Here is a 24829-nt window from a genome sequence, read left to right on the forward strand (position 1 = left end):
TCTACTTCCTTTTATTCTCATTATGTGTATCATTTTCTTTTCCAACTGGTATGACAGCTCGCCTATGGTGAAAACCCTATCCTATCAAGACGAGCTCAAGTCACTGATTGGTCAAAATTTTAATGCTACCACCAAATACGAATTGTGGACCAACCTTCCTGAAACCACGTATGCCATTCAGACGGGTATCTTTTAACGTCCCCATACTAATACAGATCGGACAACAGATAAGGTTGACTATGTCTTTAGACAACCTTAACCTCGATGTCTGTTGTCTATCTACGACCCGTATTCAAGACTGACAAGTACTGCAAATTCGCTTCATCTACCGCTTCCAAAAGCTCGTTTTTCATGTGTTTATTCAGGGACTCTGTGGCATCTTCTAGTTTTTTTGGCGTTGGTGTCACACTAAGCGCTAGGTCAGAGGCACCGTTCATCGATTGGACCCCCGATAACAGTTGATTATGTTCTGTTATATTAGAAAGCTCCACTGAAGTGAGAAGAAATCGGTGTGATAAACGATGCCCTCTCGTCATCTCCGCCTACACTCCGACAGATTGCAGCCCGGATGCGATCAAGGGTTTTTACCACCAGCTAATATTCCTTCTACAGAAAGTGCGTTCGACAGGTATTGTAGTACTAGCTGGAGACTTGAATACTCAGATCGGCCATCTAGGCACAGAAAAGAGTCGTTTAGGTGGCCGATGGGGACTTGTTGGTCTCAGGTCTGATGACGGTAACTGTCTGCTCCGAATTTGTTCGGAACACAATCTGTTTCTGGCTAGTACTAACTATCGGCACAGTCATCGCCGATGTGCTATTTGACGTCCTCCCTCTGCATCTCGAACCTGGACTCAGATCAATCACGTCACAATCAGCTACCGTTGGCGTGGTTGTGTGCAAAACTGATGTCCCTTCTGGAGTCCTTATCTAGACTGGATTTCTACAGGATCAATACGGCTCGTTGAAGCAAATCGGTCTACTTCGGGTAATCGTGAATTTGACTATGAACCAGGACTACTACGTAATGAAATTGGGCAAAGCTTGCGTAAGGACCGAAAAGCTTGGGGTCGGTGCGTGCTAATGAGTTGGAAGCAGCAGCTGCATTTGGTAACTGCCGGAGGCTCTTTCAACTCACCTGAGTCACTGGCAGCAAGAAGTTTGATGTGAGCGAAAAAACCTGTGAAGATGATAAGATGCCTATCACTAACACCTATCGACGTTTTGGACTACGGGCAGAGTTTTTCGAGGAGCAGTTCAACTGATCTGCTGCCCTGAAAACATTGGTCAGAATGTCCTGCCCTCCGAGGCCTGTGTCGACTGGTTCACTGAATGAGGCGGAAGTCCACAAAGAACTCCAACTCTTGAAGCTCTGCAAGTCAAAGGCCCAGATGACCTACCTCCTACCCTTTTTGAAGGGTCTATGTAATAACTATCGAGGGATAAGTCTACTTCCGATCGCGTCCAAATTGTTGGCTTCCGTCATACTTCATAGATTGTTCAAAACCTGAGAAAGATTGACTAGCGAGGAGCAGTCTGGCTTTCGTTCTGGTCGAGGATGTATTGATCACATCTTCACCCTCCACCAAACATTAGAGCACTGTCATACTTATCAAAGGTCAACAATCATAGTGTTTCTTGACATCAGGGCTGCCTTCAATTCGTTGGACAGGACTGTTCTCTGGGATTGTCTATTGAAGAAGGGTGTGCCTGAGAAGTTTATTAACATCCTAAAAGCCCTATATACAAACACCTCCGACAGAGTGAGGACATACAACCGCCTCTCTCCATTGTTCCGTTCACACAGTGAGGTTAGGTAGAGTTGCCCAATCTCACCATTCCTCTTCAACTTTGCTATCGATGACCTTTTGGAGAAAGCTCTAGTGGATGTAGTTAATGGCAGTATGGATCTGTTGCCTGGAGAAAAACATTTCGACCTTGAGTATGCGGATGATATTGTCTTACTGTGCAATACCCAAGCCATGCAATACCCATTCAAACAGTTGACAATTACTGTCCGTAGGTATGACATGTGCTTTGCACCTCCTAAGTAAAAACTAATTTTATAAGACTGGAAAGATCTTGTGCTTTCACTCACTCGTAGTAGCCAGAAGATGGGAGTAGTTGAAGAGTCCGTGTATCTGAGTAGCTGTTTAAGTGTTGATGGTGGCGTGTGTGATGAGATCAATTCATGCATAATGAAAGCCAGAATGGCTTATGTCAATCTGGGCTATCTTTGGCTCCTTCGTGATGTTAGTCCGGTTGAAAACGGTCAGATCTACAACGCATCGATGAGAGTAGTTTCGCTCCATGCTTTCCTAGTTGAGAATATCAGACAACTCTCTGTGTTTGATCATCGTTGTCTCGAAAGGATTGCTGACATTAAATTACAATACTATGTTACTAATCCAGTGGTTCGACAAGATGTGTTCGGCCAAAGCGATAATAATTCATTCGGTGACACCGTTTCAAAACCACGACTTCGGTGTGTTGTACATATAATACGAATGTCGTTCCAGAGAATTCCACATCGTGCTTTATTTACAGACGCTAGAACTGGTTGGAAAAGCGGAGAGTTGGTCAGTGTATGATATGATGTGTTTGTATGACGGTAAGCTGTACAGAACTGACCTCTGTTGGTCGTTCACAATTCTGTGGTTGAAGTCTTAGAGGTGGTGTCACACAGTGTCTTGAGACGTTACCAGACATAACTCAAAGTATAAACCTGTGGTGATCTCTCTGTAACCTTCTTTTACTTTCTTTATAAAAGTGAGAGTAACTTCTTTAACTGAAAAAATCCTTTCTGGTTGTATTTTTCCTAAATGAACTGCTCCTTCTATTATTTTTATTATCATCACTTCATTATTATTCACTCACATAGAGTTCTATCCGTCTTTTTCTTTATTGTGTTCACCTTCCTTTCCCTATCTCTTCACAAATTCATTTTTATCGTGTGGCGCATACATATTTTGGTGCCCTTTTTTGAACCAGTGCCTATGTGTTCAAATCAATACATTAATATATTTCCAATTGTATTTTCGTCCGATGTTTTGATACTCTTGAATTGACCCGCGACTGTTGTTACTGACCATGAATTCGATCATGTCGGTATACCTATTTGATCTATTCTTTCATATTTTATTGAATCGTTTCATTTTAATGCAAATAATTTTTATGCCTCCAGTATATTTATGAACTTAGTCGAACAATCTCAATTTTCTCTTCTTTGGCAAATAGAAAGTAGTAAGGCAATGGGTATGAGAAATCAATTCAATTTGAAATGGTTTGGATTAAATCAACTTGTATCATAATAGATACATCAAGACAATCTGTACAGAATATCTATATGTCAACCAATACTGATCAAATTTCAGTCAAAAATATCAATATTGTGATAATCCAAACCATTTCACATTGAATTAACTATTAGTAATAATATATTAAAATAATTTCTCACTAGCATAGTTGTAAACTGTTGTTAATTCAGATCGAAATGAAATTCTCTCGGCTTTTTTAAGTAAATCTTCTTTAAAAAAGTAATGTATGGAAATATATCTGTACACAACTCCGTTTCTAATCATTTATAATTTAAAGCTTTAATTTTTAGTCGTGTTATAAATATATTTAATCATATCTGCACTGTTCATCTCATCTACCTTTCACTCTTTTTTGGATTTTGTCTAATATCAAGTTATCTGTCACAAAATATATGGATAAATTATTCGAAGTCATGTTCAGCAGCGTTGTACAGTCGCATAGTTTACCAGCTCCAATTAAATATCTTTTTGATTTTTTGGATGATAAAGCAATTAAACTAGGCGTACACGATTCGAAAATAATTCATGCTTGGAAATCTAACTGGTTAGTGATTATTATTATTATTATTATTATCATTATTATTGGCATTGTTTTAACCGTATAACTTACAGTGATAGTATTTCTATAAAGAGCTCATTTAACATGTTTATGAACTATACAAATTAAAATATCGTAAATACTGTTCCTAATACTACTTTTAATAATTAATAGTCATCTGTTTGTATGCATTATGTAAACAACTGAATGTAACATTGAAATTTTTAACTTCATATAAACATTCAATAAAATGAACAGTTTGGCAGGAATTGAGCGTCAATTATTTAGAAAACACTATATGTAAAAATTGTATTTAATGTAATCTCAGTGACTGAGTTTGATCACTTATGTGAAGCAGTTCAAATCAGTTGGTTGAGTTGAAATGTTGGAAGTATGTAACTTTCAATCACTGAGATTATTTCAAATATAATTTTTACACTTACTTACTCTCAATTGCCAAATTTTATAAAAATGTTATTTCATTTTAAATGTTTTCTTAATGAACGTTTTTATTATCATTTACAAGTTGAATACTCAGCTCCAATTCATGGAATACCATGTATTCATGAGTTAAAATCTTGCATAACTAATGCTGTGTATAGATGGGTACTGTATGTTGTGTCATTCTAAAGTATATGCCAATAAATTGTTTTTACAACTCTGGTTTGTCGTTTTATACTACAATCTTAAACTTTTTGATTCAATGATCAGATTTATTCGCAAGTAATTTTTCACATTCCTTGGTATAATCATCTCTTCTTTAAGTGTTTATATAATTCATTAGGGTTTCAGTTTGGCTGCATTCCTCTCTTCGGATAATAAATCATTATTTAATGAACCTATTTATTGTTATTTAATATATTATATCCAGCTTAGTGTAAATTCTTAAGAGTCATATATCCTTATTATATCCATTCAGCGAATGTGGTAGTTTTACTTATTATCATATATGTATGAATGGGACCTCAACACATCCTAGTTGGTATCCTGAATCATCTTTAAAATAGTTGATTTTCCCCCAAAAAAATATCTGATAATAATCACCTTGTTACCCTAAAATATTGGATATATTCCTTTTCACGTTTTTCTCTTTCATTTGATGAAGTTTAGGTTGTTAAGTAATTTTTGTGTTAATTACTTTTTCATTTACTGGTATTGGCCTGTAATTTATGTTTGTTTTCAAATCGAACTAAGCTTCTGTTGTCTTGTTGAGATGAAGTATCGTAACCGTTTCTGAATCAGTCTAGTAATTTTATTCGTTGAAACCTGGAGTATAGTAATATTGTGTAAGTAATTCTTGGTTGGTTCAAATTATACAAATCCCAACTGGATTTCGGGAACTTACGAACACATAAAGTTACTTTTTGTTTTCTAGTGATATCATTGAACACTCAATCCATTTTTTGGATTTATTATACTAATTAATTTATTCTTTTCCTCGTCTAGTATACAAATGCGTTTCTGGAATCAATTCATTACCAATTTGGATTATATATTTGATGTTCCCTTATTACGTAATACTGCATTAGAACGTTCGTTTCATGCATTCAGTCATGCTATGACCTATGCATGTGCACCAAATAAAGAAAAAATAACTAAGGATTCATCTTGTGTAAAACTGCTTTTTGCTCCAGATATTTCTGTAAGTCTAAAATAAATTTTATGATAAGTATTGATTTGTACGCGGAAAAATGAGACAAGCTTTTTAAGTATAAATATTGCACGTCTTATATAAGTATGACCTTCTTTTTGCTATGACATTAATGTTCATTGATAACTCTAGCTTTTTCATTTATAAGTCATTCTTTTGATCAGCAACATGATAATTAATTTCTGGATGTGATGTGTTACAAAACTGAACCCTATATAAGTAGGAAAAGCATGAGATTGAATTAGCAGATTTTTGTGGCTGGACACTACCCCAAGGCGTTGCACACTGTCGCCAAAATTCTACCTGGTCCTCCATGGTTCTTTGGTGCAAATCATTGCTTGATGAAACAACCCGTTTCTAAAAGGCTTAATGTTTCGAGTTTTGTATTTGATATTTTTCACTGCTTCTGGGAATAGTTATGGTTTTGTGAACGTGCTTTTATTCATGAGTTTGTTATTAGTCCCACACAACATACAAGTAAATATTTAATTCACTGAAAAAGAAATCCGTTTGTAATAATGTTTAATTAATGTGTTAAAATTAAATTATAGGGGTAAATATTGAAGAAAATGTGGAAAGGTGAGATAATGAAGTGTAAATTATGGCGATAAAACTTCGTTCTCAATTTGCTTACAATCTTCCTTAAATCTTTATATGAATCAATCAGAAGAAATATAAACAGACTGTATAAAACGTAGATGAAAATCTCTTGATAGTCTGCGATTATAGGCTCTTCTGTTTTATACGTTCAATATATGTAACACAATTTTAGTATTTTTATACTAAAACACAAACTTTACTCATTACAAAACTTGAAGAACTCTCACTGTAATTAACAAAATTGTACAAGTTCATAATTCAGTACATAATGTTTTATTTGCCTGTTAATACATCAGATTACAATGAATTAGTTGATTAATATTAAATTGGGAAGCTTGTTTTGTGTACCTGTTGACTGACTAACCTTAATTTATTATGGATATATCTGTAAGGAGTCTCTTAAAGGTAATTGGTTTTTACGATCAACATTTAGAGTTACTTCTCTTTTTCACTCTTGAGAAATGCTATTATTTTTTTCGATTAATCTGTCTATATTCTTAAATAGAATTTATCTCAGTATTAAATTATGAAACTCAATTGTAAACTATCATTTATTTTTTTCTCTCTTTTCCATTTAGCAACAATGGGATAGAGTGCATAATTACTATCGTGAAATTAAAGCTTTACCTACAGTTGAACAAGAAACAATGAATAATCTGCTACGACAACATTCTCAGAATCATTCTACAGATTTCAATGTTTCTTGGGCAGTTTTTGAATTGTACACAAAATATGTTAGAAATTATCAAGATGTGGTGAGTAGAATTTATTAAATTCTTAATAGTAAAAATAGTAATTTCTAATTAAAAAATTACTACATTTTAGTGCTACATACATCATTTGTGTTGAAGAAATGAATGAATAATTTGTAATTAGTATGAATAGAACTTCAGAAGTAACTTTGACCATAGGTTTATATTGTTTTATAAAAAAATTGTGTTTTACTTGCACCATAATTGTTATAAAAGTTAAAAGAATGATTTATTATCAATTTATTACTGGGAATTATTGTTTTATCAATATGGAGATTTGTGATTTTAGTATTTTCACAGCTGAATTCACTAGTCGATCTAAGCTAGGCCAGCGTTAAAAACCTAAAAGCATTGGATGGTCGTTTTGTTCTAGTATGGGACTTCTTAGCAGTGAGCATCCACCATCATGCACAAAGAACTCGAACCCACGATCTTCGGGCTCGTACGAGAACGCTTAACATCTAAACCACTGAGCTAGCATCCAACGGTGTTAATGTCTAACTTCAATCGATCCATAGTCTTGACTCATGAAATCAACTGTGAAAACACTGCAATCTCCCAAAATCCCAATACTCATAATAATCATGCGCTCACTAGTGACTAGCTTCAAGATGGAATTCCTGGAGCTCTAGTGAGAAACCGTAGCGGGTGTAGTTCAATATGTGTCGAGTGTGAGACATTTATTCACCTCAGATAATGGATGAAGGGTTGCGCACGATCATGGATCGGTTGAAGTGAAACATTTACACGATTGGATGCCAGCTCAGTGGTATAGAGGTTAAGTGTTCTCCTACGAGACCGTAGGTTCTGGGTTCGAGTTCTGTGTGAGGACCGTGACGCTCACTACTGAGGAGTTGAATATTAGGACGAGACGGCCGTCCGGTGATTTTAGGTTTTCAACAGCGGTCTAGTTAAGATTGACTCATGAATTCAACTGTGAAAATTATTGTTTTTGCATGCTTTAATTGTCTGTATTCCATAATGGCTAAAATTAAATGGATAGTGGATTCTTAACTGATTGACTAACGCCATGTAACATTTAGTAACAGTATGTATTTAATTATTTGAAATCTGAATATATATTATATGAAAAGAACTAGTGTATACATAACCGAACACCTTTACACATAGACACAAAATAATTATTTATGTAGACTTAAGAGTCATCAAATTTTGCTATCTCATTGACTTCGTTTTGGGTAGGTTAAACGATCATTTAGAGATTTCAGTTAGTTGACCGGTCATCTTAAATCTTCCATCATTTAAAATTATTTCAATGTAATCGAACAATGATAAAACAACTCTTGTCCAACAGGGTTTTTGTTACCTGTATAGTTGCTCCACACAAATGAACTTTGATAATTTTATTGTAAGGAGCATGTATGATATCTGACTCTTGAAAATCAATATAAAATTACTTTCTTGCAGAATATATTTATAATTGTGAGTTTAAGCATTTCACTGATTTTGGGACTAGGTTATTGCATCAAATCATATAACTATGGTAATGATTGTAGCTACTTACATTGTTTTTTTTGGTCATCAAGGATTAGGAATATGAAAATCAGATGTTACCAACTTATCATTGAAGTAAACATCAAAGATAGTATTGATCGCAGATTGACGTTGGTTAAAGTATCATTGATAATTAGGAGCGACGTAGTGACTGTTTTGTCTTAATTTCTAAACAAATTTATCTAATTTTTACAAAACACTTCTCTATCAAAATAATGATCATTATTTTAGGCTATTAATTATCTGAAATAGTCACTTAATACATCGAGATCTTTTAATCAACGCATTCTTGCTGAACGGAGTAGAAAATTCAGTGTACATTTAACTTCGAGATCAACAGGCTGGATTTGGTAGGGATCAATCATGTACCGGTCAAATCGCCAAACTATGAATCATTGTTGGACAATTGATTGCATGGAACTCATCACTATACATCAACTTCCTTGACTATCAGAGAGCGTTTAGGAGCGTGGATAAGAGAACCCTATGAAACCTTCTTCGACACCATAATGTATGTGAGAAGATCGTCAATATCATATGGAATTCGTACAAAGAACTACACTGTAAAGTCGTTCATGGTAGAAAGCTGACAGGTGCATTTCAATGTTGCTTACTCCTACTTCTTCTCTTTCTTCTGGTGGTTGACTGGATTATAAAGACCTTTAATTCTCAGGGAAAACATGGACTATAGTAGACAGTTTGAGTGCGGCTAAACTATTTGGACATTACAGATGACCTAGCTTTTATAGCCCATACACACCAATAAATGAAGTTGAAGACAACCAGTGTATCAACAGCCTCTGCATCAGTAGGTCTCAAAATACACAAGCGAAAAAGCAAGATCTTGAAATACAACACAGCGTGCTCAAACCAAATCACGGTTGTTGGAGAAGCTCTGAGGTGGAAGTTTCGTGCAACCGGCCAGTATCATATATAAATGAGGACGATCTGACTCAGATGTGAAGGCACAGATTGGCAAAGCAGGGGCAACATATCTACAATTTAAGAATAGTCGTCAGTCAACACCAAATTCAGAATTTTCAATGCAAACTTTAAGACAGTTCTATTGTACGGAGCTGAGACTCGGAGAACTACTACAATCATCATCAAAAAAGTTTATTTACTTATAAGCAGTTGTCCATGCAAGATACTTGAGATATGTTGACCGGACAATTCCAGCTATAACCTATTATAACAGAGAACAAACGAACTACCAGCTGAGAAGTAAATTAGGAACGTCTCTGGAAGTAGATAAGGTCACACTTTATGGAAATCATCAAACTGCGTCACTAAGCGATTCCTAACTTCAAATCTTGAATAAAAAGAAGGGAAAGACTAAAGAACGCATTGCCCCATGAATTGTAGACAGACATCAAAAGGATGAATAGCATTTGGAAAGAACTGGGAAGAAGAGTTCAGGAAAGAGTAATTTGGAGAGTGCTGGTCGGCGGCCTATACTCAATGAGAGGTAACAGGCGTAAGTATTAGTTAGTAGATAATGATTAATTTCTTGTCATGAATATACTTCTTAACGTTTCTGTTAACTTTCTCTTCATTGTTTATTTTATGAAAAGCTCATAGCTCATTTACAACAAGATGCCATCACTCGATCATACAGTAATTATAAAATTTCAGAGCAAAACCCTTTTGAAAAATCTTTTATGTCTACAAATACAGAATGGAATCCTGTGCAAATTATTCAAATCCTTATTGAAATTAAACGATGTTTAGATAATGTACAAACTATTCAAACATCAAGCAATGATAAATATCATCATTATTATCATCAAAATACAATGCATCCAAATTTTAATTCATTTTTACCATGTTCTACAATAGTTGGTGATATTTCTGTTCCATATGGTTCAACAACTGCAATTTTCCGCCCTTCTGGTGCTACTACCACTACTACTACTAATGTTGATGTTGGTAATTTTTCTCAACTTTCTTCTGCTCCAAGTCAAACTGCAACTGATTGTTTAGATACACTTCGTTCATATAACACATTAACTACAGAATTTGCTGGTGATGAAACTAGTCGATCTGCGCATCATTACCATTATCATCATCATTATTATCATTATCATCCGAATGATGCACAAATTAATGATAATAATGATAATAATAATAATAACACATCACCGAATAAACCGGCTGATTTATCTGCTCATTCAACAGCTATCAGTACAAATGATATATATGCAGACAGTATTTCTAAATATAAAGATCCATTAACCTAAAGAAAAATATCTTTCTACACATATACACTAGGTAAAATTAGTTTTAAACTCCACTACTTTATTAATTTGTTTATAATAATTTGTAGGTAATGTTTTATAGTCTTTTTTTCTAATGGAACATAAATCCATTATTATCATTCAATGAAATAGAATTCAGTTTGTTCATAAACTCGTTGGTTAGTTGGTTTGGATTAAATCAGAATGTTTTGTTATGAATTTATTTTCCTCCTTCTACACAATCCGATTATTATTATTATTATTATTATTATCATTATTATTATTATTATTATTATTATTACTATTCATTTTTATTTTACTTTAGGCCATTCTGACTTGTACTGTTCCATTGTTTAACACTATCCATAAATTGTGCAAGAGTTAATTATTTCAGGCAAATCACTTAACAATTACATTCATTTGTACACTTTAACCAGTTATAGTTATTTTCTGTGTATAGATTTCATTACTGCCTTGTTTTGTTCTGCTTTATGTTAAGAGTTATTTTCATTTAGAATCAATAAATAAGAGATGGATAAATTTTGTACTATGATGCATTTATTCTTGTTTAGAACTTATAGTCTCTTAATTCCTTGGATTGTAGTATATTAGACAGGCTGTTTTTCTTCATAGGCTATATATATATATATATATATATATATATATATATATATATATATATATATATATATATATATATATATATATAATTTACTCTTGTATTCCTTTTCCCTACTTGTTTTCTGATGTATGTATGCGTACTTACTATCAGCGTGTTATTGTTGCCGGTGATGATTTGTATTTATTTATTTTCGTTTTCTTAGTTCTCATGTTTTCCTCCATTTGTGTCGTTTTATTATCTAAGATATACCCTTTTTTATTTGAATTCGTTTATTTATTTTCTGTTTCTTGTGAATAAATAGCTGCCGTTAATGTATTCTCGCACCGTCCCCGCGCTACAAAGTTTACATTTCGCAAAAATCTGGGTTGGTTTGCTTCAAAAAATGTAGTCTCGATTTTTTTCTACACTGTTTTTCCTTTTTTGGTGATAAACTGTTTTAATGATGAAAATTCCCCCAGGTTCTTCTTTCTTATTTTCTTATCCGTTACTCTTACTGTTACCAAGATAAAAATGTTCCAACTGAATTTGAAATCGTGTTATGGTTTTAATATTATTATTACCCACTGAATTGCCCTTTTATTTAATCCCGAATTAAAATATGGCTTACAATTATGAACTTACATATGGTACTAAATAGAAATGTGATTAATTGTGTTGTCTAACTTTTTTCGTTTGTTAAAACGTGCCTTTGGGAATGTTTATTAAACTTTTGTGTCTATTCTCCTTGGCTAGTATTAATTACAATTAGTTTGCATGAATCCTACAATGACTAGTTATTTACAAACATTACTACAAAATTTCTAAAAGTGTTGATCATAGTTGACCATATATAAACTTATCTAACTGATTACCTGCTCATTGTACCATTGACTTAGAGCTATCACACGTATATAGTACGGCGACTGAAAATATTACGGGAATATTCAAACTCAAATATATACAGATCCCACTGCATAATTGTTAAGTTTCAATTCTACTATTTAAATCTAAATCTAACTAGAATATTACCCATTTTGTTGGAATATATTATGATGAATTTAGCTCAGACGCTTAAAACTTTGGCGTGGAAAGTAAAGGTAATAATAGCATAGTGATGTAATCTGCTGATGATTGACGTGAAATAGTCATCATTCTATGTGAAGTACAGAACCATTTTAGCTGCCCAAGAAATCGACTTTAATGGTTGAGTGTAAAACGGTAAGCGATTAATAGTAACACGAAAGGGATGGATACATAATAATGAGCCAGGGGTAGAAAAGATTGAGCGATTAGGACATAGAATACGTTTTAGTAGGTATCCAAGATGTATAGTCAAAATTTTGCTGACAGATTTCTTATCTAGGCTGTCGTATTCATTTCTACTACATTTACTAACAAGTACTTATATATTACAATTTCCTTGCAAATATTTTACAAACATTACTGGTCAATCCAGAAGCTTTTGATTGAACGTTCTTTTTGTGACGTGAAACATCATTGTGATGAAGTTCATTTGGTAGATGCTATTCCATATATCCTACAAACAAGTTGACTTCTGCTCGCTGATATCCGAAAAATTTCATCTAGTATAATCATTCATGTTCGGTTGTGAACAATATTCATATGTGACGTCACATCCATCAGTGATGATTAAGTATTTAATATAGCTTTTTGCTGGGATATGTTCCTGTATCAGTAGAGGCCCAATTTTAAGGATAGTAATGATAATTCTCACCAAATTCCAAAGGGTTAGTTAAATATTCTAGGTATCTTTCCAAAGTTGATGAGTTTCTGTTTTGTATAAAATCTGTATGCTTCCCATCCTTTTAAAATATGTGCAGAGCTGAAGACAAACCATCATTGCCCTATAATAAAGACTGTTGTACTCACCATCAGAAATACTGTAATTTACGTAATAATCATAGATCTAACAATATGCTATCAGCTGCCCTTAAAACGCTTACTTCTATCATAACTCTTAGGATAGATATATGCACCAAGATAATACATTAGTGATTTATATCAATAGTATAGAATACATTTTAGTAGCATAATAGCCTATGTATTAATCATAATGGAAATTTTAATAAAGGCACCATTGCAAAATAAATCAATGGTACAACACTTGGAATAGGTCAAAATAATCACTAAAGGTTGTGTAATGCAAAAGAAGGGAATATATGAATAAGGAGTGTTTAAATAGGACGAATTGCGTGTAATGTACCCTCTGGTTCCTGATTGCGGCCAAATCTGTGACAAATATTACCTACGAATTAAAATGTTCTTGGCATTTGCCTTACATCAAAACTATAATCTTAAAATTTACGGTGAATTAATTGAAGATGATTGTCTGAAATTCTAATGGCAAGTCGTTATCAATAGAGTTTAACCATCTCGGGAGTGAAACAGTCGTCACCAATGACATCGTATTAGACAGCAGAACGGTTAACATAGGAAATGCTTATCATTATATTTCAAACCTATAAGCCCTAGGTTCGATTCCTTGTTATGCGATTAGTCTTCAATTCTGAAGAGTCTCATCCTAGAATGAAACAGTATTAATATTATCATTGTGACTAAACGAACTTTATTGTACATACAGCTACCCATATATATATATATATATATATATATATATATATATATATATATATATATATATATATATATATATATATATATATATATATATCTGTATTCAGTTTTTTTCCTTTCATACAAATTTAATTAATTTATTTGTTCTCATGAAGAAAATCAATTAAAACATTTACAATCCTCTAGAGAACTACTTTAATTAGTGAATTATTCTTTTATTTTTATTTCGGTATAACTATTATTTCTTTTACAATAAATATGCAAAATGATCACATTAAAGTTCTCGTTAATATACAAACACATAATAATAAGAAAAAGACATTTTGATTAGTTTATTAATAATTAAACTTGAATTAAAAATGATCTACACTTCTCATCTTAGTTTATTGGTTTATTTACTTTTTATTTTTCCTCATAATCAAATTACTTACAATGGATGTAAATAATTATCAATGAAATGTTTATAAATACAAAAATCTCTTCTTATTATTATGACTGATTAACGGTTGTTTTTTGATTTGTATCTTTTCAATGATAAAATACACGTGAATTAATTTTGACAAATTGTATGTGATTAGTTTATTGAATATAAACAAAAGATGAGTCGATTGAAGTTAGAACACCTTGGAAAATCTGAAAGCATTGGAAGCGTTCGTGTGTGTGACTGAAGATTTTGGATTTGAATCTTGTGAACGGGATTGTGGATGCTCACTTTTGATGAGTCCTATACTAGGACGAAACAGCCATCTAGTGCTTCCAGGTTTTACATAATGGTCTAGTTTTAATCGACTTATGATTTTAACTATTAAATACTTCGACGCCTAACTAAAGCTCGTGAAGAGCAGACTAGAGAAAATCAGGCTGGTTTCGACCTGGACGTGGTTGTAAAGACCAGATATTCACACTACGTCAGGTTCTAGGATATAGACATACGTTCAGACGCCACACAATCGTAGTATTTCTCGACCTTAATGCAGCATTCGACTCTGTTGATCGTGATGTTTTGTGGCAGTGTTTGTCACTGAAAGGAGTACCAAAGAAGTACATCAACCTTATAAAGGCTCTCTACTCGAACACAACTGGTCGAGTGAGAGCTTATGGCGAACTGTCATCAGAATTGATTACCTCAAGTGGTGTTCGTCAGGGCTGCCCACTCTCTCCATTCTTGTTCAACTTTGTCGTTGATGTGCTTTTAGAGATAACACTTTCCTCATCTAAATTTCCAAGGGTTGGACTTCTACCGGGAGATTCACATTTTGACCTAGAATATACCGATGACATAGTTCTGTTTGGTGAGGACAATGAAAAAATACAGTCTTCTGACCAGCACATAAGCAACAATGCAAGCATGTTCGGGATGCGATTTCCCCTCCCCTCGAAAAGCAAAATGTTGCTTCAGGATTGGTTTGCATTGACACCCGAACTAATGATAGGGAGTGAAGTAATTGAGCGTGTCGATCGCTTCACTTATCTTGGAAGTCTGATCAGCCCTTGTGGTCTGGTGTGTGACGAAATCTCAGCACGGATGCAGAAGGCTCGACTAGCTTTTACCAACTTGCGTCATTTATGGCGTAGGCGAGATATCCGTCTATCAACCAAAGGACGGGTTTACTGCGCAGCAGTTCGTTCCGTCCTACTTTATGTCAGTGAAACATGGCCGGTAAGAGTAGAGGATATTCATAGGTTACTAGTATTTGATCATAGGTGTCTTCGAAACATTGCTCGTATATCATGGGACTACCGAGTAAGTAACGCAGTTGTTAGGAAATGGGTACTATTTAAGAATGGCAAATCAATCGATGTAGTGGAACTTCATCAGTTGAGATGGCTGGGACATGTGTTACGTATGCCCAACCACCGACTGCCTCGACGTGCTATGTTTGACGGTGTAGGAGTAGGTTGGAAGAAAGTTAGGGGCGGCCAGAGCAAACATGGCACAAGTCCATGAAGTCACTGACAAGTAGACTGAGCCATGTTGGTAGGTGTAGACTACCTGGTTGGGGACCGCGAGATGATAGCAACCGATAGTTAGAGACCCTGAATGACATGGCTCAAAATCGTTTGCAATGGCGCAGGTGCATCCACTCTTTGTGTTCTCCCAAATTTTGATCTCCTTATTCCTCCTTGTCTCTTTTTTTTCTCTTTCCAAATTTATTTCACTGGATTATACTCCTTGAGTAACATCTTCAAACCGCGATCTTAACGATTACTGCTCATACTCTTACTACCTCTCCCACTGTGGAATTTGAATCGACCACTGCATCTCTGTGCTAATATGGTGTGGCAACTCGAACTGATGTACGTACGTACGAAGTTCTACGTTGTTACTGACTGACTGAAATTACTACAATGTTAACAAAATCCCCTTCTGATAATAAACAATATGTATACTAATATTAAAGTCAGTAGTTGATAGATACGAATAATCCTACAGAAGATATGTACTCAGTTTTCATGTGTTTTTATACTTTCATTTTCTTATTCGTCATAATATTTCTAGTAAATATTAAAATTTATGTCATTACTAATTGAATTTGAAAACATTTCTATTTCAAACAAATTACACGATACAAATTATATTGAAGTAATTTTTCATATACATTTTTTGTATAGTGTATTATTCTTCGTTTTACATATACTAAAACCATAGCTTTTTTAATTCATTTTCTAGGTATAGAGTTTTACGGCACTAGATGATGATAAACATTTCACTGGTGAGCATTGATGTTTTCAAGATCTCACAGTATAGAAAACAATGACCTGCAGAACTAATTTATCAGTAGTTAACTGTCTCGTCAGAATTTTCCAATTTCGATCCCTACTGGCACTGTAGGTAAACATTGACGAGGAGCCCTATACTAGAAAAAAAAATAACTGTCTAATGCCTTCTGATATTTTGTGTTACCTTGACTGACTTCAGTTGATGCAAATGATCGACTTCAATCTAAAATGATTTTCACAAACTTCACTGTAAAACTTTGGTTGTTTGGAGATACTATTCAAGCAAATACCTATTGTCTGTAATTACACAACAAGTTTTGGCATTAAAATAAGAATTATTTATTTAGAATATTATGAGTGCATGTACTTTGAATTGGAGAAGAATAATGATGATACTTATTATCATAAAAGACTCATGTATATGTTTATGAAGTCATTATTAGTAATGTGAGAAAAATCAGCAACGATATGACCTACAGATTAACCCATTGCTATAATTTTGCTATAATATTTGTCATTAAAGACAAAATGAACGTTGGTTGTGCATTTCAAGAGTAATTATTTGAGACTAATCTCTGAAATTCCAATATTAATAACAACTGCAATAACATAATATAGATAGATTGATGGAATAGCGATGAGTTCACATCCAGGTCCAATCCTTACTGCTTTATCTCCGCAAAACTAGCAAATGAATTTCTCACGGATATTATTGATAATCTTGAGTTTTACTGAAAATTTTATTATCGTTGATCAAAACATTGGAAAACAAGAACTCTTAACACAATTTAGCAATATGTACTTAGCAATCACATATATGAGGAGTAACTGGATAACGCATTACTAGTTAGCTAGTAGTTGTAAGTATGTTTATAACGTAGTTTTATCATAAATAACAATGGATGAATCACTCAGTTGATTGATTGAAAGCGCAGAAATTTATTTGATTGAGATCACAAACTGGTTAATATTAGGCCACCATTGAAAACCTGGAAGCACTGTACGGCCGTTTCGCCCTAGTATGGGACTCTTCAGCAGTGGGCAGCTATGATCGCGCACATGGGTTTTCATTGGTGGTTTATGATCTCAATTAAAACTCAACAATCTGCACAACCTTATACCGAAAATAATTAAGATTTACTATCGTTTAAAGATTAACTTAATCAAAGACATCAAAATTATTATCAACGTTGGTGACAGTTGATAGGAGTTTGTTAGACATATAACCGATCGTAATATTTGAGAAATAGACGTCAACTGGATTGAATTAATTCATGTCTACCCTCAAGATAAATACTTATTATAATTAAACAAAAGAATAATAAGAAATTAAGATTAACAGAAATTGAAATATTCACTGGAAGATAAGAAAAACACTTTATATATTGGTATATATTAGTATTTTAATATGGTGGGGATCTTTAGACGACTATTTATATACCATATTGTAGACCAATTATAAAGATTTTATACCCATATCATAGTCCAAATTTGTACTTTTTATTCAACATTAAGAAGAGCCAAATAGTCAGTGTCACAAGGAGGAACTATAGAATTATGTTTAAAAGTTAGATATACTAATAATAATACTGATGAAAATGAGGATAAAGGAAAACAGACACAATATTTAAAGTATATTCTTTAATATTCAGATAACCCTTGGCATGTTTAAGTATAGATCAATATTAGTACCATATTTAGTAAGAACAGAAAGTTATGTTAAGTTAAAGGTGATTAAATGCTTGGAAAATATTTTCTATCATGTACAGAAAGACTGATAGCCTAAACCTTCACGCATATAGGTAGAATGGAGTGAAACTACTTAGACCATTGATAGTTAATAACTAATATATAATCAAAAAATATCGTCATCAACTCTTGTATCTATTCGGCTTTAAATATCTTCCCATTGCCGATGTATTGCCAATGAATTATTCTAGTAATATAAATTAACATAAAAACGTGTACATAGATAGTTACTTATGTTTTAGTTAATCCATTTTTTTGACTATCTAGGTTTACTCTTATCTACTATCAGGTTTATGATAACTAAAGTGATGAATATGACCTTGACCATAACATGACCCTAGGTCCATAGTATTGTTAATATATGATAACCATGACAAAAAGTATAGCATATCATAATTTGAATACAATTCACATTCAATCATTTTATTCATACTATAAACAGAATCGACTTTTGAACATGATTAGACAAGTGTTTAGTAGAGAATAAGGTTCTTAAACTTACAATTATCCTTGATTATTTTGACTTTGTTCACCTTGGAGAAGCTTAGCCTTTAACAAAGAACGATTAGTTGACACTATGTTGCACTTAGTCATCCAACATATTGAATTAAACTAAATACCAGTAATAATAGTTACAATAAAACCTCAAAACTAAATTACACATAAAGATCATACCTAGGCTCATGAATCATGTTCTAGAAAAAAATCATTATTGTTCTGGTCTGTTTTATCCTGACTTATCATGGTCCAATATCAGATGAAAATCACTGGAAAGAAATGACCTAAACTAATGAGTTTCTGAGATATGTACAAGCTTGGTTGAAATGTCTTTATTGCTTCCGCTACTTCTTGTAGACAGTGTGTGAGCATTAATACTAAGGTCCAAACAAATTCAATTAGTGAGTTTGAAGGCGTTACTAACACTGTATTAATAAATAACGTAACATATTTACCAAGTGCGCTTTTTGGATATTCGGCTTTGAACCATACTTTTTATATTTAATTTAATGGTGCTAACTAACATACTAAACTAATATAGCTGGCGCAGACTTTAAACCTTCAACCTGTTGGTTGAAAACTGTAACCAATAAATCATCACTATATTTACACTCTGTTTATGATAAAGAATAATGAGCTTTAGTGGATTTTGTACTTTTTATCCAGCAAATAATTGATTATTTCTAATTGAAATCATAAAACTTTGATAGTAAGAAGTTACCGAGAACACACATTTGTTTAAATAACGTTTTCAAATTATAAAATGAGGCAACTTAAATTTCATTAATAATCCTTATAATTGCCTGAATTTGTCTCTAGCAAACAAAAATAAAGAAAGATGGTTTCAACACTTAATACATAAGACAAATATCTAACTTGATCACACATCTATTCAACACTTTATACATGCTCTATTTTTATTTACTTGTCCGCATTTTATTTTCCATTAATATAAAGTGAGTAATTTAGAAAACATACTGGGTAGTAGGTTCATTTATAAGATAATTAGTTTATTTATTGATGTGTTATTTTCAAGATAATTGTTTTTAATATCTCATTACAATATACATCCGCCTTATTCATAAATGTTATTAATTAATGACTACAACTGATACACATGAGAACAACAGTTCTCTTTGTAAATCCCCCCCCGTCAATCCAGTTACTATAAGTAACAGTAGTAAACTGCTTTTCACCAAATTTATTTTAATGGTAAATTGTATTACTCTCCATAACTTCATAAATCATAAGTAACTTGGTAAAGACATGTAAAAAGTAAGTGGTTTATCATTTTTGTTAGATTGAATTGTTCAGAATCGATTTCAAAATTTTTCTCGACATCAGAATGATTGAAAATCCATTACGTCTTCATTATTATTGATAATATAATAAAAGACACGGTTGATCTCCATTGGTTACGACTTCTCACTAGAACTCCAGGAAATACCTTTTGAAACCAGTCACTGTAAACAGTGGTGGACGGTGGTGCAACTTCGTGGATTTATGGTAGTTAGACATTAACCCCGTTAGTTTCCGGCTCAGTGGTCTGGAGGTTAGGCCTTTTCGCGCGAGACCGATTGTCCTGGGTTCGGATCTCGCGGGCGGGATCATGAGTGTGCACTGCTGAGGAGTCCTTTACTACGACTACACGGTCATCTAATGCTTCCAGGTTTTCCATGGTGTTCTAGCTTAAGTTGACTTATGAATTCAATCATTAAATTGCTACAGTCTCCACAAAACCCCGTTTCTGATAATATAATAACACAAAATAACTATCCATTGTTATGTAAAAACCAAAAGTATAACAACAGTAAACATGCTAGATTATTCAAAATATGACCTTTACACGCTTTTGCATGCAACTTCATTGTTCTTCGAGTTTGAGTATTTATGAAAGGAAGAGTTTTTATTGACGCTAATTTAGTTTTTTTTATATAATCTAAAAAGCTGAAGTAATGTTCCAATGTTTTTCATAACTATTCATAAGAAAATTTTCTATTCAGCTGTTAAACGTTCAGACTATTTATGTTTTATCATTTGGACCTATCCTCAAATTTTTACCTCATTTAATTTACTTAGAATATTTGTGTTTATATGGCCGTTTTCATTTATATTAATTTTCGTCCAACTACACTTACTTTATAGTATTAAAATGGGACGATCTATATTACAGTTTTTATTCGATGGGTTTTCTCATATGGATTTTTAAACCCCATACTTAATTTAGTTCCTAACTGTAGATTAGTGGCAAAAGTCAGCATTTATTCATTTTCTTTTATTGTTTCCGAAACAGTAAGAACCTTTTTACATGTTTCATGTCAAATAATACCATTCAGATCTCTGAGCAAAATATATGCAACTTTCCACCGTTGGATAATACAACGTGATCCAAATATTCGTTTTCTGTCTTCAGTTATTTCGCTTATTTGGATCTATTACTTTGCTTAATGAATTGGTTTTCGATAAATTTATGTATAGTTCTTGAATCTACAAGTATCCTGATTACTTGCTTATCCAAATGATGTATTTGGGAGAGCATTTCTACTCTTCCTTAAATAATATGCTACTAGGTTTAGCAGTTTGATTACTATTATTATTGTTTCTTGTTCATAGATGAACTGTGACATGATGCGACCTGACTGATATAACTCGCACTCTCGTAAGAGACATGGACGACATTTTTTCTTGTGTAGTGAGTGTTATCACCTATACCGATCAGCACATCTAACACAACCTCTTTGTTCATGATTGTCTTTATTGAAATGAGGTCAAAGAGACGTAACTGAAGGTCGTGATTTGTTAACAGTTCTTTGACTATGAAGTCATTCACTAGACGTAATAAAATTGAATAGATATTCAATAGGATATTTTTATGATGGAATTTCTTTCTTTTATGGTCAGTGGAGTTTGTATTTTAAAATAATAATTTAAATTATTTGATTCAGTAAATTAAAGCACTTCAGCAATGTCATCAGCATGATTACGTTTAAAGTGATCATATATGAAGAGCGAATCGAATATCTCAAAATATAACATTTGACAATCTCTTCTTTAATAAAGTGAGCGATAATAAGATCGAGTATTGTAAATCAGTTATTTGAAATACGGTAAAAAGTAGGCTGGATTTAATATGTTAGATTTACACTTGACGTACTGATAAATTTATAAGTAGCATAAATTAAAATGTATAATATTGGTGAAAAGGGAATATAATGTTTTTAAATATCCAGAATAAACAACTTCTACAGATTTAGATATCAGAGGTCTTGTAAATGTCAATGTGAGTTTGTAGGACTATGTACCTAGTGCTTTATGAAATAACTAAGCACTCTTCTTTCTATCCATCTATTTCGATAACATACATATAGTACCGTACTGAAAAATAATTTTTAAGATTTAACAAAAAATGCATATTATTTCATGACTTCCAGTTAATCACTGACAATTATCCGCTCACAGTGCCGGAAATATCTGAGTTTATAAAGGGGTATGGAACTAGACGTTTTGAAATATACTTATAAATGGTTTGCAAACCAACTAATGATAATGTTCTCAGATAAAATCGATGAGTAAACAAATGTACTTCTCTACTGGCAAATATATAATTAAAGCAATTTAGAGTTGACCTTACTTATATTGTAAACATCTCTTTAGGTAAACTCAAGGGTACACTCTTCGGCTTCTAAAACCTTTGTCGACGGAAAATTTATTCCTCCTGCACTTATGTAAAACTGTTTGTTTACAGCCCGATACTGCCTTGGTTATTTAAAATCAAATCATTATAGATTGAGCTTACATGTACGTGTTTATTAGTTAGCTCCCATCATACTTACAATGCTTTTAACTTTAGTTAATCTCATAAAAGACTACTTTTTCAGTTATATAAGGTATCATTTATAAATCTGATACCTCTTATTCTATAAATCATAAAACTAAAAGATAGATTTCCTCACGGGTGACAGAAGTTGGGGAACAATTAAAAACCAGAGAATACTGGATTAGAACTCGGAAAGTGTATTATTTGTTTCTGACTTGATAATCTGTGGTTATTGTTTTCGTGGCAAGTTCTGGACTAGATTCTCTATATGTGTGGTTTTCATTGAATACTTATGGTAAGTCTCAAACTAAGAAGATGTAATCTATCTAGCACCCTCTTACCTTAAAATAATTTTCCAACTAACGTCAATATATGATGAAGTCTCTTTATTATCGGTTCGATCTCTAAAAACCACCTTACTAAATAAAATCACCGTAGAATCAGTTGTTTAGTATGCTTAAACGCTGTAGGAGTACAGTAACTGTCAAAAAGTCGTTTGTTTACTTGCTTCTATATGCTTCCTTTGCTGTGTTATTTTGGTCGAAATATCAACTACTTAGGAAAAATACAGAAACAAAAGCTAAAAATTAAGGACAATATTAGAATACAGATGATATCTATAAGCAGGCTTCAGAACGACACTTGAATACAAAACGTTTCATGCTAATAATAAATGGCAAAAGATATATTCAGAGTGAAATAGTTTTCACTAAGAGAACTGAATGACCGTTGCGTTATATTGTAAAGTGAAATCGTACCATTTATGAACGTCTCAACGGTACTAATGGTTAAAAATTCATAACAAATCGTAAAGGTCTTCAGTTCTAACCCTGAATCATTGGTTTTTTAATGGTGGCTCAATTGAGATCAGTCTATAACAGATATAACTTAGAAATTAAAATCAATCTCTACAAAACCTCTTCAACTAAGTGATACACTATTTAGCTTATTCTTACAGATGGAAAAAACTACTTTTAAAGTCACATTTAATGTCAAATTACTCTCAATGTTCAATCATGTTCCTAAAATTGTTTTATGTTTACATTCACGAAATTTGTTTTCAAATTACTGAATTAAAAATTCTTGGCACTGTAGTGTTATGTTAAGCCCACATAGCTTATTCTAGCTTCCAGATAGGCCAATCACGTTTTGACCTTTTTAATTATTCGCTTGATTGTTTTTATGTAAGCATATGTATGTGTACTTCTTATCCTATTAATCACATGTCTGTAACTTATTTTTGTTCGGCTATAAATATCGATTAACGCTTGATTAAATCGAGTTACCTCACTTGCCTTCTCTAGTCTGTTCCGCTCTTCGCTCTTTGTTTTGTCTCCCTGATTGTCTGTTCAAATCACTGAAGTGCATGAAATATACATATTCAGAATCCATTCTCGTATTTGACTAACGCGAGTTAAGCCAATAATTTTATACGATATGTATCTTTCAATAACAATCAGAAACGATCCAGCTGGAGTCAGATATAGGACCACTAAAGCCTTCATAAAGATAGCTTTCAATACTGTTTGATTTCAGAATAAATAAACAGTGTGAAGGAATAGTAACTTATCTCAATTCACATAAATCAAATGTTATCTCTGTAAACAAATTTTCTACCTTAACAAAAATATCACTTAATTTAATAATGATATGATGATGAATAACTAATCATAACAAAGTCTGACATTCAAGAAGTTGTTTTTAGATTATTATTACAACTCTAGTCAGAGTGTATTAATTAGACTGAAGATGCCACAGGTATTTGGAGTTTGACTTCGCTTTACCCAGTAACACCCACTATGAATCGTACTCACCAAGTGAAATCAAAAGAGAGAAGCGAGGAGGTTCTAAGATATATATGATAGGCTATCAGTATAACGAGGATCGATTGATCTAGACTGGCTAGCGATTGCAGGGAACGTTGAGCACGGCGTCCCCACTCGTGATCTGGTGTGGATGCATGACCAAGCGCCTTCAGCTAGGTGAGTCCATTAAAACTAATGTGGTGAGCATCCAATGTCGAGAACTTACAGAGCTCTTTATTTTGGGGACCAGACACATATATGCATCGATCCAAGTTGTCATGCCGAATTAGCACAACAAGGTGAACACCAGATTCATAGAAGTAGTCAATTCAGAGGTGGTAATATATAAATGAAAGATTCCAATAAGGATATAGTACACGAAGAAAGAATTTGTACGCAGAAACAAAGATATAAAATGATTTTAATCTCATAG

At 33.0% G+C, this 24829-nt stretch overlaps 1 protein-coding gene across 1 annotated transcript in view; it reads left to right on the forward strand.

The window, feature by feature from the left end:
* The window catches only part of PLXNB3 (plexin b1), an 82531-nt gene extending 71288 nt beyond the window's left edge, over positions 1 to 11243 (forward strand). Inside the window, exons 30-33 of the mRNA XM_051208202.1 lie at positions 3692 to 3861; positions 5302 to 5497; positions 6685 to 6861; positions 9948 to 11243. Of these exons, the coding sequence (XP_051066508.1) occupies positions 3692 to 3861; positions 5302 to 5497; positions 6685 to 6861; positions 9948 to 10613 (1209 nt within the window). The 3' untranslated portion in view covers positions 10614 to 11243. The remainder of the gene's footprint in view (positions 1 to 3691; positions 3862 to 5301; positions 5498 to 6684; positions 6862 to 9947) is intronic.
* The last annotated feature ends 13586 nt before the right edge of the window (positions 11244 to 24829 follow it).

Source organism: Schistosoma haematobium, chromosome 4 (genome assembly GCF_000699445.3).
Source record: "Schistosoma haematobium chromosome 4, whole genome shotgun sequence".
Taxonomy (NCBI): domain Eukaryota; kingdom Metazoa; phylum Platyhelminthes; class Trematoda; order Strigeidida; family Schistosomatidae; genus Schistosoma; species Schistosoma haematobium.